We start from the raw sequence: 13083 nt of genomic DNA, 5'->3' as shown, positions 1-13083 counted from the left end.
TCCCGTTCAGGCCCAGATTCTTCCCTTTTTCTGTCCCTACAGTGGCCACGCCACCTCTCCATCCCTGTCCGAGCCAGCTTCCTCTCCGTCCTTCCCTTCCACCTCAGCATCAGCTCCGCTCCCTCATTCTAGACTGACTCCATTTGCTTGCTGTCCCGTCTCCCCAGGTTCCCAACCATCTCTGTCCCTCCCACAAGTCTTTAAATTCACATTGCCTTAAAACCTTTTAATTCAGATAAAAAATCCGAGGCAGCGGACACACACACACACACACACACACACACACACACAAACCACAACCTCTGACAACAGAAGGGAAGCATTTTTATTGCAGTGAAAGTTGATGCAGGGCTGAGATTCTGAATAAACATAAAGAAAAATATTAAAAGGTGCTCAGAAAAATGCTGAACGGACAAATAATGCAAGATCAGAAAAACAAAAGAAAACACAGGAACTGTGCAGAGGTGTATCGATGCTTTTCCCAATTGCTGCAAACGCAATTTTGATCAAAATCAGTAAGGCCTGGGGTAAAATTCAAAGTCAGTCTTAACGTTACTCATTAAAGTGGGACGACACAAGTCATACCGAGATTCACATCCTCTGAGGTGGACAGACATCTAACTATTTGTTTTTTTTATTTTATTTTTTCCTCTACAGGGAGATCGTGACAGTTTTCTTCTCATGGACTGTGGACAGACACGTTATAGACAGACTGATGAGACAAGGAAGACAGACGCATATGGAGATGCCAAAGGTACAGATTAAAAGTTGGACAATAAATGGTGAGAGGAACGGAGAGGGATACAATTGGTAAGTCTTCTGGAATGGCATGGTACAGCATAATTTTATACGTGGCAAGATTCCCGCATACTCTGGATCTCCAACAGGGCTGGAAGGAGCAGGCTGGGGGTAAGAGATGACTGGGAAGTTATTCAAGTGGTATCTGTCTACTTGTTTTCATGATCACGTAAAAGACGTCCTTGCAGAAGATTCTCTGAAGTATCATTTTGTTTCTCCGCCATCTCGGTGGGGTTGAGGGGCATGGGGAGGTTGTCGGTTGTCCAGGCCGTGAAAGGCACAGGGGCCTCCGCTGCAGCTGAGCGCGCGTCCTGAGGGTGGGCGGTACCACAACCGTAGCTCTGACACCGCGGTGAAGGAGCCTCGCCCTAGCTGGGCGACAGGGCAGGACTGGCTTCTGTGCTGATGTTGACTAGACACTCACTGGACTTGAGGCTCGCCAGGGACTTGCAGCTCGGCAGAGACGCCAGGGATCCACAGAGGCCGAGCATGGATGGCGTGTAGTCTTTGCCTGTAGAGACAGAGGAAAATTGTAGCAGGAAGTCTGATTTGTCCCCCCCCATGTTTAAAAGGCAATGGCTCTAACCACTACGCTACCAGTTATCCCATATTTCCTGAAATTCATGCATACATCTAGCAAAGCTCCTTTGGAGAAGAAAGCCCATCCTGGAATGTGTTTGTTTGTGTGTGTGTATCTGTGTGTATCTGTATGCGTACCTGTCGGACCCCAGGGCTCCCCGTTATGTTTGGCTTCAGTTTTCTGAGAATCCAAATCCAGGCTGACTTCAGCGGAGAGCTGTTCTACACTTGGAAAGCTCCGCCTGCGTACACACACACACACACACACACAAAAACAAATAGCGCATTTGCTTAATAGGAGTCATTCACAGGGCAAATATGACTCGACACACGTGGTAATGGTGTCCATATGTAGTCATCGATGCTCTATTACTGTTTGTGACTCCCTGTTACTGGAAATTTTCAGCAATGCTTTGCAATGCTGTCAACATCTTAAATCACTGGCAAAAATTAATGAGAACTCTGGGTGTGTTTGAACATATAAGTTTAGCGCTGTTTAAGGGCTGGATTTAGTCAATCATTTTCACCCTTCCAATATATGACAGGGTCCAGTACAATTAAAAAAAAAAAAACTTCCACAGTTTATTCTGAAAATACACTTCATTTTTTATAGAACAGGCTTATTATTCAGGATAATGCCTTCTTTTCCCTCTGAGTATGGTAACTTTACATCCACAGCAGGTATTTTATTCTCTGTCAACTACTGTATCCACTTCCTGCTTCCTACTTCCTGTCACACTGACGGGTCTTGACCAATCAGAACATGGATTATGGTAAACCTGATTTCCAGATAAAACGGCAGATTCAGCCTGAAAAAGGAAATATTAGTTGCTTAACTCATATAAACAGCTGTTATGACACAAATATTACAGCATTGAAAATATTTTTTTTCTTTTGTGGTTTATGGACCTTTTAAGTCCAAATGAAACACTTATGGCCCAAAGGTATCAGTTTTAATAATTTGGAAAACAACTGATAGAATTCAATAATTGTGAAACTCATGCACTTATGGCAAGCACACAAGTTTACCAGAATAGTTACATTTTTCGTAATGGGATGGACGAGTTTCCGCAGGCGGCCTTCATCAGCATCTTTACTATATAACTGTATGAAAATAAAACTATAAAACTACTTCAGTAAGCTCATGTGTGCACCCCCATCTTTGCTTTCATCTCATATGTACCACCCAAGCCCTTAATTTGATTCTTAAGTTGAGCATCTTCTGTTTTTCCAATGTTTTACAAATCTTATGAAATACGCTGGCGTTATTATCATGTAGAGAAAATACTTTCCTTTTTTTATTTTATTTGACTGTAAATTCCCCGCCCCCATAAGAAATAATGAAAATTTAACCCCCGATAATGGGAATTTGCCTAGCGGGGTGATCTCCCAGAGCAAATGAACCCCGTCAGGACTGGGATGAGCGCATTCCTATTCATTTGCACATCATGCACCTGCGGAAGAGCTTCACTTCCTCCTCTTTGTTGAAAGTTCGAGCCGACGGCCACTGGTTGATCAAGGGGATGGCGATCTCCTTGCTGAGGTGGTTCGAGTCACACGGAATCAAACTCGTCCTGCGGCAAACACAACAAAGTGGTGGGCACATTAACAAGCGCTTTGTCACCAGGATGACCCGTCCACCCTATTGCCCAGGGCATCTCCACCCCTCGCCCCTCCGCCTGATGCTCACAGTTGCTCCTGAAGCTCCAGCACGATTCCCTCCAGCTCCTTCTTCTCCTGCTGGCTCTGCTGCAGCAGTTCCTCCAGCTTCAGGGCCAGCCGCTTGTTCTCCGTCTCCAGGTTCTTGAGCTGGGACTCCCGCAGGCGAACCAGCTCCTCCAAATATCCCTGCCAAACACAGTGACATTCAGCCACAACGTAATCGAACAACACTGAACAGCAGGTTCAGTGAGGGTTTCATCGCAACATCAGCTTCATTATGTCTCCATTAAGATTCCATGTTGCTCATATCATTCTAAAGCAAAGGGCTAAAAGAAGAGGGGATGAAGTCAAGATTTCAACTCTTCTGTTCTATTTTCAGGCACTTATTTCAATTATCAGGAACTATAAAAAATTATTTTAAAACTACAACATAGAGAATAGAAACATTAAACAATGTAACAATTTTTTCAAAGCTTTTAGTTGTGTCGATTATAACTAAAGTTTACTGACTACAAATATACCACTTGTTCTTCTAGAGTATCAGTTTGGTACTTTATTAAGATTCTAGAAGGTACCAGAACTTTCCACACACACTTTCTGAACTGCTTGTCCCATACGGGGTCGCAGGAGCCTAACCCGGCAATACAGGGCGTAAGGCTGGAGGGGACACACCCAGGACAGGATGCCAGGCTGCCACAAGGCACCCCAAGCGGGACTCAAACCCCAGACCCACAGGAGAGCAGGACCCTGGTCCAACCCATTGCGCCACCACGCCCCCCAGAACTTTCCAGAAAGGAGCAAAACATTCTATAGAGCATCAGATCCTAAAAGGTACTGGAATACTCGGTGCTTGGAACCTGGTGCCAAAATTCGTCAAAATTTGCTAATTTCAGGAAAGTGGAATATTTTTCTAAAAACTGACATATAGTGTGAATTAATGCCAAATTATGTTTCATGTAAAGGGGGTGCGGTGGTGTAGTGGTGTAGTGGGTTGGACCACAGTCCTGTTCTCCGGTGGGTCTGGGGTTCGAGTCCCGCTTGGGGTGCCTTGTGACGGAGTGGCGTCCCGTCCTAGGTGTGTCCCCTCCCCCTCCGGCCATACGCCCTGTGTTGCCGGGTAGGCTCCGTGACCCCGTATGGGACAAGCGGTTCTGAAAATGTGTGTGTGTGTGTTTCATGTAACAAAACTGAATGGAAAATGTACAAAACAAAATTTTTGTTACATTGTATTACTGAACCTGTGAGATGTTTTCGTCTGCTATTTATACAACAGCATGATGTAATGGCCATTAAATTACCAGAGGCTCATGATTAGATTAGGTGGTAAAAAATACCTCCTTTTTAACCCACGACTCACTAAATGTATTGTGAAGACACACTGCGGGGAATCAATCTGTGACATGTAACCTTTCCTAGTTGCTGATGCACTGGAGCCTGCTTTGTAAATTATAGCCGTTTAAAGTAAGTGACGGGCAGATGAGGTCACACCTTCTGGGCGTAAACAATCTTGAACCTCTGCTCCATCTTCCGACATTTGCTGCTCCAGCTCTCCTCGTCCGTCACCAGCGGGATGTACGGGTGCTCCGGGAGGCTGTCGTCACTCGTGCTGCTGTCCACACTGTGGCAGTCGTCGTCATCGCTGAGATAGTCATAGCTGTGACAGCGTGCGCGCGCACACACACGGGTGAGTCACATGGGCACGGCGACATTTAGAGGCTCCCAATTTCATCAGCATCAGTCCATCACATGGCAAACACAGCAAGTTTGTGAAACAGACTGGATCCATTTGAAGGTTTGATGGAAGAATGAAAAAAAAAACTCAAAACTCTATTTAAATGAAAAAAATAAAATCTATTGAATTCCTAAAAGGGGGAAACCCAAAACACACTCAAATTACAGACAGGTTTCCGTTACAGAAATCTTTAGATAGTTTGAAATTTGTGGAATTGATGGAATTTGCAAGTCGGAACCTCACGAGTTACGCTTACATTTTTACAGTGTCAGCGTACATGTTTAAAATGTTACTATTATCTGTTTTTTCCTATGAAACACACGTAGAAAATGACATGAGATGATTACAGTATTACATTCGACATCCACAGGACAAGACGTTACATCCCGTACACTTCTATCGAAGGCTGTCCACTGGGCCCAGTTCCACCGGCCTCCCCATCTTGCCCACGAGGCCTCGGAGAAAACATTATACTTAATGGCGTACGGAACTGTACCAGCAAACGACATCCATTACGGACGATGTCATTTCCCGTTGACGTGACCTCAGAATCGTATGTCGTATTTGCACAACGTGCTGCGCTGATGAAGACGTCCCGCAACGCAGCCGTCACATTACGAGAAATAAAGCTCATGTGAGCAGCCCCATCTTCGCTTAACTGGACTCTCACGCTACGTTGAGGACGTCTTCTGCGTTTTCAATATACGGCGCCCACTTTCACCGTCGATCACTGCTTTTGATGAATCTGTAAACATGCCTCCAACCCCGTTCGTGCAGGAATTTACCCGTGCTGTCGATCCCCCATCACTTGACTTGCACCGAAACTGACAAACAAATCAGGTCTGGGTGTAGGAGCAGGAACAAGTTCCTCCTTTGGCTCATCTTTCAACATCCTCACCTCTGCGTGAACTTAAGGTACGGCGTGTAGTCGATGACGGCGGCCGATTTCCCGTCCAGCACCTCCCCCTTGAGACAGAAGCTGCGAAGAAAAGCAAGGCTGTGGAACCCACGTTCCGTCCATCCCCCGGCCAAGCTAGGAAGCATTTCATTCAGGTGACACCACAAGAGAGCTGTGACAGAAAAACGTCTACCATCACGACAGCGGAGATCTTCCGACCACGAACAGATGGTTTCCATCAGTTGAGAAATTCCTGGGTGATTCCACACAGTCGGAAGATTTGCTGCACTCCCAGTCACCAGATGATAGGCACCGAGCATCCATACTCTCGGATCTGACTTGTGGGGTAAATGCTCAGCAAATGCAGCTCTTCTCCAGCAGCAGGAGCACATGAGTGCTTGTGTACCTCTGACAGAGCAGCTCTACTCACCTGAAGTCTATAGCTCCAAGTCCTATAAGCATGCCTGTGAGCACCGTGGCTTCCTCCCTCAGCATGATGGCACCATCATCATAGAACCTCCTGCACCGTAACAAGAGAAGACACAGGTAGATACAGGCTACCGGCATTGGCTCCCCAAGTGGTGAAATAACCTCCCTCTCCCCCTCAGGGCTGCTGAATCTCCTCCAACATTCAAAGAAAGCATCTCTAACCCTCCCCTCCTTCAGACCCACTTCTCTTGATCTCCTCCCAGCAACAGAAATTCGCATCACAACAAGTCACAAGCACCTTTGCACTTCCTACGAGCTCTACACAGGGTGTCACGTTTAACCTTGCTGACCTTGTCGTCCGCGTGTCTCTCAGAGCGGTGGCAATGTATTCGGACAGGCGCTTCTCCATCAGCGCCACTCGAACCCAGGCCCGTCCCTGCAAGACATAAGGGATCACTTTTAATTCAGGCAAATCCACTTTACTCTCTATTCTCTGTAAGACATTTGCACACACAAGGAAGCGGCTGATGCGCCTTCAGATACGTTCAAGTGATGGGCTAAAACATGGTAAGACAGGCGAAGAAAATACAGCAAATAAATGTAATACAGTAGAGTAACAGTACAGTAACTTACAGGGAAATAGTAGTAAGATTAAACAAATGGGTCGAGCTGCTGAGATTTTATTGCACATACATATATAAATATAAACTTTACGGCTACACGCTGTGCTTCCAGTGCAAATTCTCAGCTGCTCTCAATTGGTGTCGAGCTGGAAATGAAGAGCGGGATCTTAATATCCGTTCCGGTGTGGTACTGATTATAATCACCGCTGTTCTTTCACTGGGTACTGTGTTGTCGGCAGGTCCCGAATTAAAGCCCCCACCCTTAGCCAAGCAGGTCTCGCATCAGGTATCGACAGCTGCACGTCGGCCGCTCGGCTCATGTTCGAGATTCAAGATTCAGGAGTTTATTGTCATGTGTACAGTAAACAGTTCGTTACACCATACAACGAAAATTCTTACTCTGTGAATCCTCTCAGCAGCCTATGACATAAATTGTAAGGACGTAAGAAAAGAAAAACACAAGAAAAACACAAGGAGAACAGAGGGTGTAAATCACAAATTTACAAAAATTACTATTAGTGCAAAGTCACAAACTACAAAAATTACTAAAATTACTATTAGTGCAAAGTCACAAACTACAAAAATTACTAAAATTACTATTAGTGTGCGGTGGCGCGGTGGCGCAGTGGGTTGGACCAGGTCCTGCTCTCCAGTGGGTCTGGGGTTTGAGTCCCGCTTGGGGTGCCTTGCGACGGACTGGCGTCTCGTCCTGGGTGTGACCCCTCCCCCTCCGGCCTTACGCCCTGTGTTGCCGGGTTAGTCTCTGGTTCACTGTGACCCCGCTTCGGAATAGCGGTTTCAGACTCTGTGTGTGTGTGTGTGTGTGTGTGTGTGTGTGTGTGTGTGTGTGTGTGTGCTATTAGTGCAAAAAGCCAAGAAACAAGGTTATATACATATATAAAGTGTGCAGTGCGCAATGTAAACATGGAAGTTGTACATGTGCAAAGTCTTGCAGAGGTAGATTGGGTCTGTTTGCAGTTGGGGGTGGGGTGTGTATTTATGTGCGCAAGGTATGCGGAGGTAGTCTGTGGTCTCTGATGATATTGGCGTTGTGGATGTGTATGTGTGTGTAGGAGGGATGGGGAGGGTGGGGGTGGTTGACATCTCTCGGGACTCAGAGGGTAATCTGTGTCTGCTGTGATGGGTGGAAGGGCAGTGGATGGGTGTCGCTCACAAGCCTGATGGCCTGTGGGTAAAAACAGTTTTTCAACCTTGAGGTTCTGGCTCTAACACTCCTGTAGCGTCTGCCTGATGGTAAGGGTGTGAAAAGGCTGTGCTGGGGATGACTGTTGTCCTTGATGATGTTAGTGGCTCTCCTGATGGTTCTGGCCTGGTACAGGCTCTCCAGTGATAGTCAGGATGTTCCAGAGAAGTTGGCGGTTAACGCACCGGTCCTCCTACAATGGTGATCTTATAGAGCTGACCTTTGACCTGCACCTTCCATATTCTGCCTGTATCGCTTTAGTGGCAACTGGACTGGTCCTTCACTAATTCTCAGATATTTTCCTTCCGCAAAGGCTACTTCCACGTGCTCATCAGCACTGAGATTGATGCTCATTTCTGCATACGATGCGCCGCACGTGTGGGCCGTGGCCTCGAAACGGCGACGTCGCCCTGCATGACCTGGCTGTCGCCGCACAGGTGGGAGCGAACGCGGACGGCCGAGGTTCTTGCCTTGGCCAGCGAGGTGCTGATGTTCTCCATGTTCTCTATGCTGCTGATGCAGCTGTTGAGGACCTTGCTGCAGGCCAGACGGATGAAGTCCCAGAAACTGCGCTGTCCGTCGTAACTGAACCAGCTCCCGGGACCTGTCCCAAAAAAAAGACAAACAGTCAAGTGCTGTCGCTGCACACTTTTACATTCTGCTGCGCTCCCATGTTTCCTCAAGCCCGTATAAGCAGAAGTGTACAAATTTAAAGTACCGCAGAGCTGCCGACACTTCTGGCGCTTCAGCGCTGGCTCTTCGCTTCTGCGCCAGGTTGTGGGCAGACTTATTTAGTTACCACGAGCGTATATACAAGTGTGTGATGTTCCAGAAACAAACCTCAAGTTCTTCAAGTCGTTTTTATGTCCATGTGAGTGTACATTTACATTAATTTATTGAGCAGACACTTTTCACCAAAACGACTTCCGCTGAACTCTATGTAGCGTTATCAGACCACACACCTTATTCACCGCGGTGACTTACACTGCTAGATACACTACTTACACTGGGTCACTCATCCATACATCAGTGGAACACACACACTCTCTCTGTCACTCACACACTATGGATGAATTTGAACAGCATGTCTTTGGACTGTGGGAGGAAACCAGAGCACCCGGAGGAAACCCACACAGACTGAGCGGGGATTGAACCCACCTCCTCTTGCACCACCCAGGCGCTGTGACACAGCAGTGCTGTGCTACCGTGCCGTCTGAGTGTCTCACATTTTCCACAAATTTTACCCACGTGTCGGGAGATGGTAGAAGACAAAACGAAAGCCATATCGTTTTGTTCTTAGCGAAAGTTTCTACACATGAAGGACCAGCACGGCCCCTCTGGGGCTACTCATGTGCTGGTGGAATTACTGCAAAGCTCTAACCATCCACGATCAACCAGGAAGACAAGAGGCCCAACCACAGATGGGCCATGGAAGGAAATGGTCAAAAAAAGGAGAAACATCTCTTGGCCACACATGGTTAAGGCTCCCTTCCCATGGAGCATCTGGGCTTTACCTGCCGGGTTACCTTTGAAGCGGTGACTGAGTATGTGCTCCAGGATGGCTGCGAAGTTGATGAACTCCTCAGACGAGTCATCGATGGGCTCGGCCGTGTACTTCTCTAGAAGAGTCTTCACGGAGAACCTGCGCAGAGCATCAGCGTCATCATCAGGGACGCAGCAGCGGCGAGGGACGCCACCATTACGTGCACAACCGCTATATCAAAATTATGATGGCAACCATCCACACAGGGGGGTGCTGTCATTGCCAGTGAGGCCAAACTCTGCTCCAACATTAAGGGCACAGAAGGAATTGTTTCACCTATAATTATTAGATAGAGTAATTATCATGCATAGTGTTCTAACTGCACAACAATAATTATTCTAATTATTGACAGAAATCCAGTCATGAAGAGGCTGCCCCAGAGTTTTGCTCAAAGTTTTCCAGAGGTCATTAAAAAATGGAAATTGTTTTGCCATGTACCATTCCAGTACAAAATACTCTAGGACATAATTTAGCCAGACACACATTGAGCGAGGAATTGGGAAGCAAATATTTCCCATTTCTTCAGTCTTGGATTTGGGTATAAAACTCTGCAAACCTTTTGTACTGTTAAGCACACCACGGTATTGCTGTGCAGAACGTTGGACAGGAAGCGTTCAAATCTCAAGTCACAAGTGTTATTTATAAAAGCTCTTCCGTTACCGATACGAGGTAATACCATGTGACTCGGTTTTGTTGTCATTGGTTGCTACGGGCAACTGCACTAACCCATTCAATTAAAACCAAAACAGAGACCCTGTCTTGGACAAGTGCTTAACAATAATGAGAGTGTGTGTGTGTGCACATGTGAGCTCCAGACTAGCAGGCACAGAAAACATCATCCAAAGACCCTTTCAAGTGACGAATGATCATATTTAATAATGATTCCACATTCGCTCTCTTCGTCAAGCTCTTCGTGAGAATTTTTCGGCCCTGCGACAGCTGCCAGGGCGCAGAGACACGCGGGGCCTGGTGTGCGCGGCGCCCCGCAGGCTCTTCGCCTGTTGTGTCAGGGGCCTTCGAGGTACGCGACGTCACCATCAATTGTCCTGTGTTCAGCAACGTCTCCTTCAATCGCCACATTGTGTTCCCATGACGACACAACAATGCAGCCGCTGTCTGTGCCATAATGACCCCCAGCAAGGTGCGAATAAACAGCACAATGTATCCATCACATGGGGGAGAGCGACGTTAAATGTTGCCAATTTGTAATATTTCGGCGGATCTACTCGTTTAACCGGCGACCTTCGTTTTTGGTGCGTTAATGACTGGATCCATCACATTATTCCCACAATCACCCTGCGTGTGTGTGCGTATGTTTAAACATATGGCCTAACTGTGTTGCAGTGTGTTATTCTGAGGTCCCATCAGCTGAGCTTGCAATGGCTCCCTGGGGTACCAGGCTGGTGTGTGTGTGTGTGTGTGTGTGTGTGTGTGTGTGTGTGTGTGTGTGTGTGTGTGTGTCCTTGCTAAAGGAGAAGGTTGTCGTCATAGCAACGACACCATCCAAGACATTCTCAATGACGTAAGAGGGGGAAGGACAAACACACACACAGACACACACACGCGTAGTGTCCTCTTAGGCCCACGAGACATTTGGACATCTGGAAAGGACACCCTCAGCCTCCTCCCGAAACACCTGGGTACCGTTAAAAACGGACAAACCGGCGTCACACATCATATGTCATGTGTCATAAATAGCCGGAAACATCCAAAAGCGCGGTGGACATCGACATCCTCAACACACACACACACACACACACACACACACACACACACACACACACACACAGTGAGTCAGAGTGTGACAGTTGAACACGGAGGACTTAGTTTCTGTTTTGCCTTCCTTCGGTCATAAATAACGGACAGCCAGGCAGGCTTGTGTGTCTTGGCAAATCGCCGGCAGACGGAGAGATTCCGATTCATCATTTTAGCTACAGTAACATCAATAATAATTCTGACTAATTCTAATAATAATAAAATACAGTCGCCGCCGCGGGAGGGTGCGCACCGAGGCCCCCAGTTGCGCGGTACCTGCACACGGTGATGAGGTTCTTGCGCTCCACTGCGACGCTCCGGAGCGACGCTTTCTTCGAGGACAGACCCGTCGCCATGGCGGTCCGAAGCAGCCCGGTTCCATCCGGCACGAAGCCCCCGCTCAGCCGCCGAGTCCCTGCTGCCCCGGGAGGAGCGCTCCGCCACTAGGCCATTCAAAGGGAAAAGAAAAAAAAAAAAAAAAAAAAGAGAGAGAGAGAGAGAGAGAGAGAGAGAGAGAGAGAGAGAGAGAGAGAACCACCCCCCTCCCCCGGCGAGGCGGTCAGCAGGGAGGGTGACGGAGCGCGAGCGGTGCGAGGTGCGCGCAGTTCTGACGCTGCATGCCGGCGAGCGCGTGGCTCGAGCGGCGCTGAAGTGACCGGCTGCTCCCGTACGGTGCGCGCGAGCCCGCCCCCGCGCAGCCCCCCCTCCAGAGCCGCGATGATGCCGCTGTGGAGCAGAGCCGGTTGACACGCGTCCGTGCGCACTAACATGTTCAAAGAAAGTACTCTACACACCATACATATAATTATAATACAGTGAAACTGCCCAGCTGTACCTGTACTGGGTGAATAATTGCAGATAGAGAAAAGTGTCAGATAAATGAGTGTGTGTATATATATAATACAGAATCAGAATCAGAACGAGCTTTATTGCCAAGTATGTTCACACATACACAAGGTGGTATAGGCTATATAATAACAATCTCTCACCTTGGGATGTGTGGTGATTCTGTGGTTCTTCTCCCCTGTGTGCTCCACCCCTGACATGTGGAGGAAGGACCTGGTAACCCACCTCTGTTCCTCCCTTGCCTTGAGAACCAGGCTGGTGGCTGCTATGGGTCTGGTTTGACTTGGTGGCACTGATAACGATGATATATATATATATATAGGGAAGTATATAATAAGTGTATAATATATATATATATACACACAACCGGAGCCTACCCGGCAACACAGGGCGTAAGGGGAGGGGACACACCCAGGACAGGACGCCAGTCCGTTGCAAGGTACCCCAAGCGGGACTCGAACCCCAGACCCACCGGACAGCAGGACTGCGCCACCGCACCCCCCTATATATATATATATATATTATATAGGTAATATATAAAACTAATTACATAGCTATATAAAACTAACTGTTGTCTGTCCTCACAGTAAATATACATGCAATACCATGAGACAAATACCCTACTGAATAGAGTCACACACTGTTGGCAATTTCCAGCTCACCTGAACTGCATGTCTTTGGAATGTGGGAGGAAACCAGAGCACAGACATGGAGAGAACATGCAAACTCCACAGGGACTGAGCTGGACTCGAACGGATGCCTAGTACTTTGCTATTGTTTGTGGTTTAGGGGGTAGCTCTGGTGCCTCACTGCTCCTGGGCTCTGGGGTCCAATGCAGCTCTGTGTGGAGTTTGCATGTTCATGTTCTCCTGGTGTTGGCACTGGTCTTCTCCAGTGTGCGTGTGCGTGTGTGTGTGCGTCTGTCCGTGCGTCTGTCCAGTGCCGCATGCTTTAACGGAACAGTTCTCAGTTAGACTCTTGGTGACCCACTGCAGTGCTTTTGTGTGCCAGTCT

At 47.7% G+C, this 13083-nt stretch overlaps 1 protein-coding gene across 1 annotated transcript; it reads right to left on the bottom strand.

The window, feature by feature from the left end:
• Positions 1-476: 476 nt before the first annotated feature.
• LOC108918912 (RUN domain-containing protein 3A-like) lies at positions 477-12027 on the bottom strand. The gene is given in 12 exon segments (XM_018726535.2): positions 477-1309; positions 1516-1619; positions 2832-2951; positions 3068-3225; positions 4528-4693; positions 5670-5750; positions 6100-6189; positions 6449-6534; positions 8396-8529; positions 9452-9567; positions 11500-11590; positions 11593-12027. Coding segments are annotated over 12 exon segments (1302 nt in total). The 5' UTR covers positions 11606-12027; the 3' UTR covers positions 477-1166.
• Between the last annotated feature and the right edge of the window lie 1056 nt (positions 12028-13083).

The sequence above is a fragment of the Scleropages formosus genome, chromosome 20 (assembly GCF_900964775.1).
Source record: "Scleropages formosus chromosome 20, fSclFor1.1, whole genome shotgun sequence".
NCBI classification, from domain to species: Eukaryota; Metazoa; Chordata; class Actinopteri; order Osteoglossiformes; family Osteoglossidae; genus Scleropages; species Scleropages formosus.
Note: the sequence above shows the minus strand (reverse complement) of the source record. Positions and strands in the feature narration are given on the sequence as shown.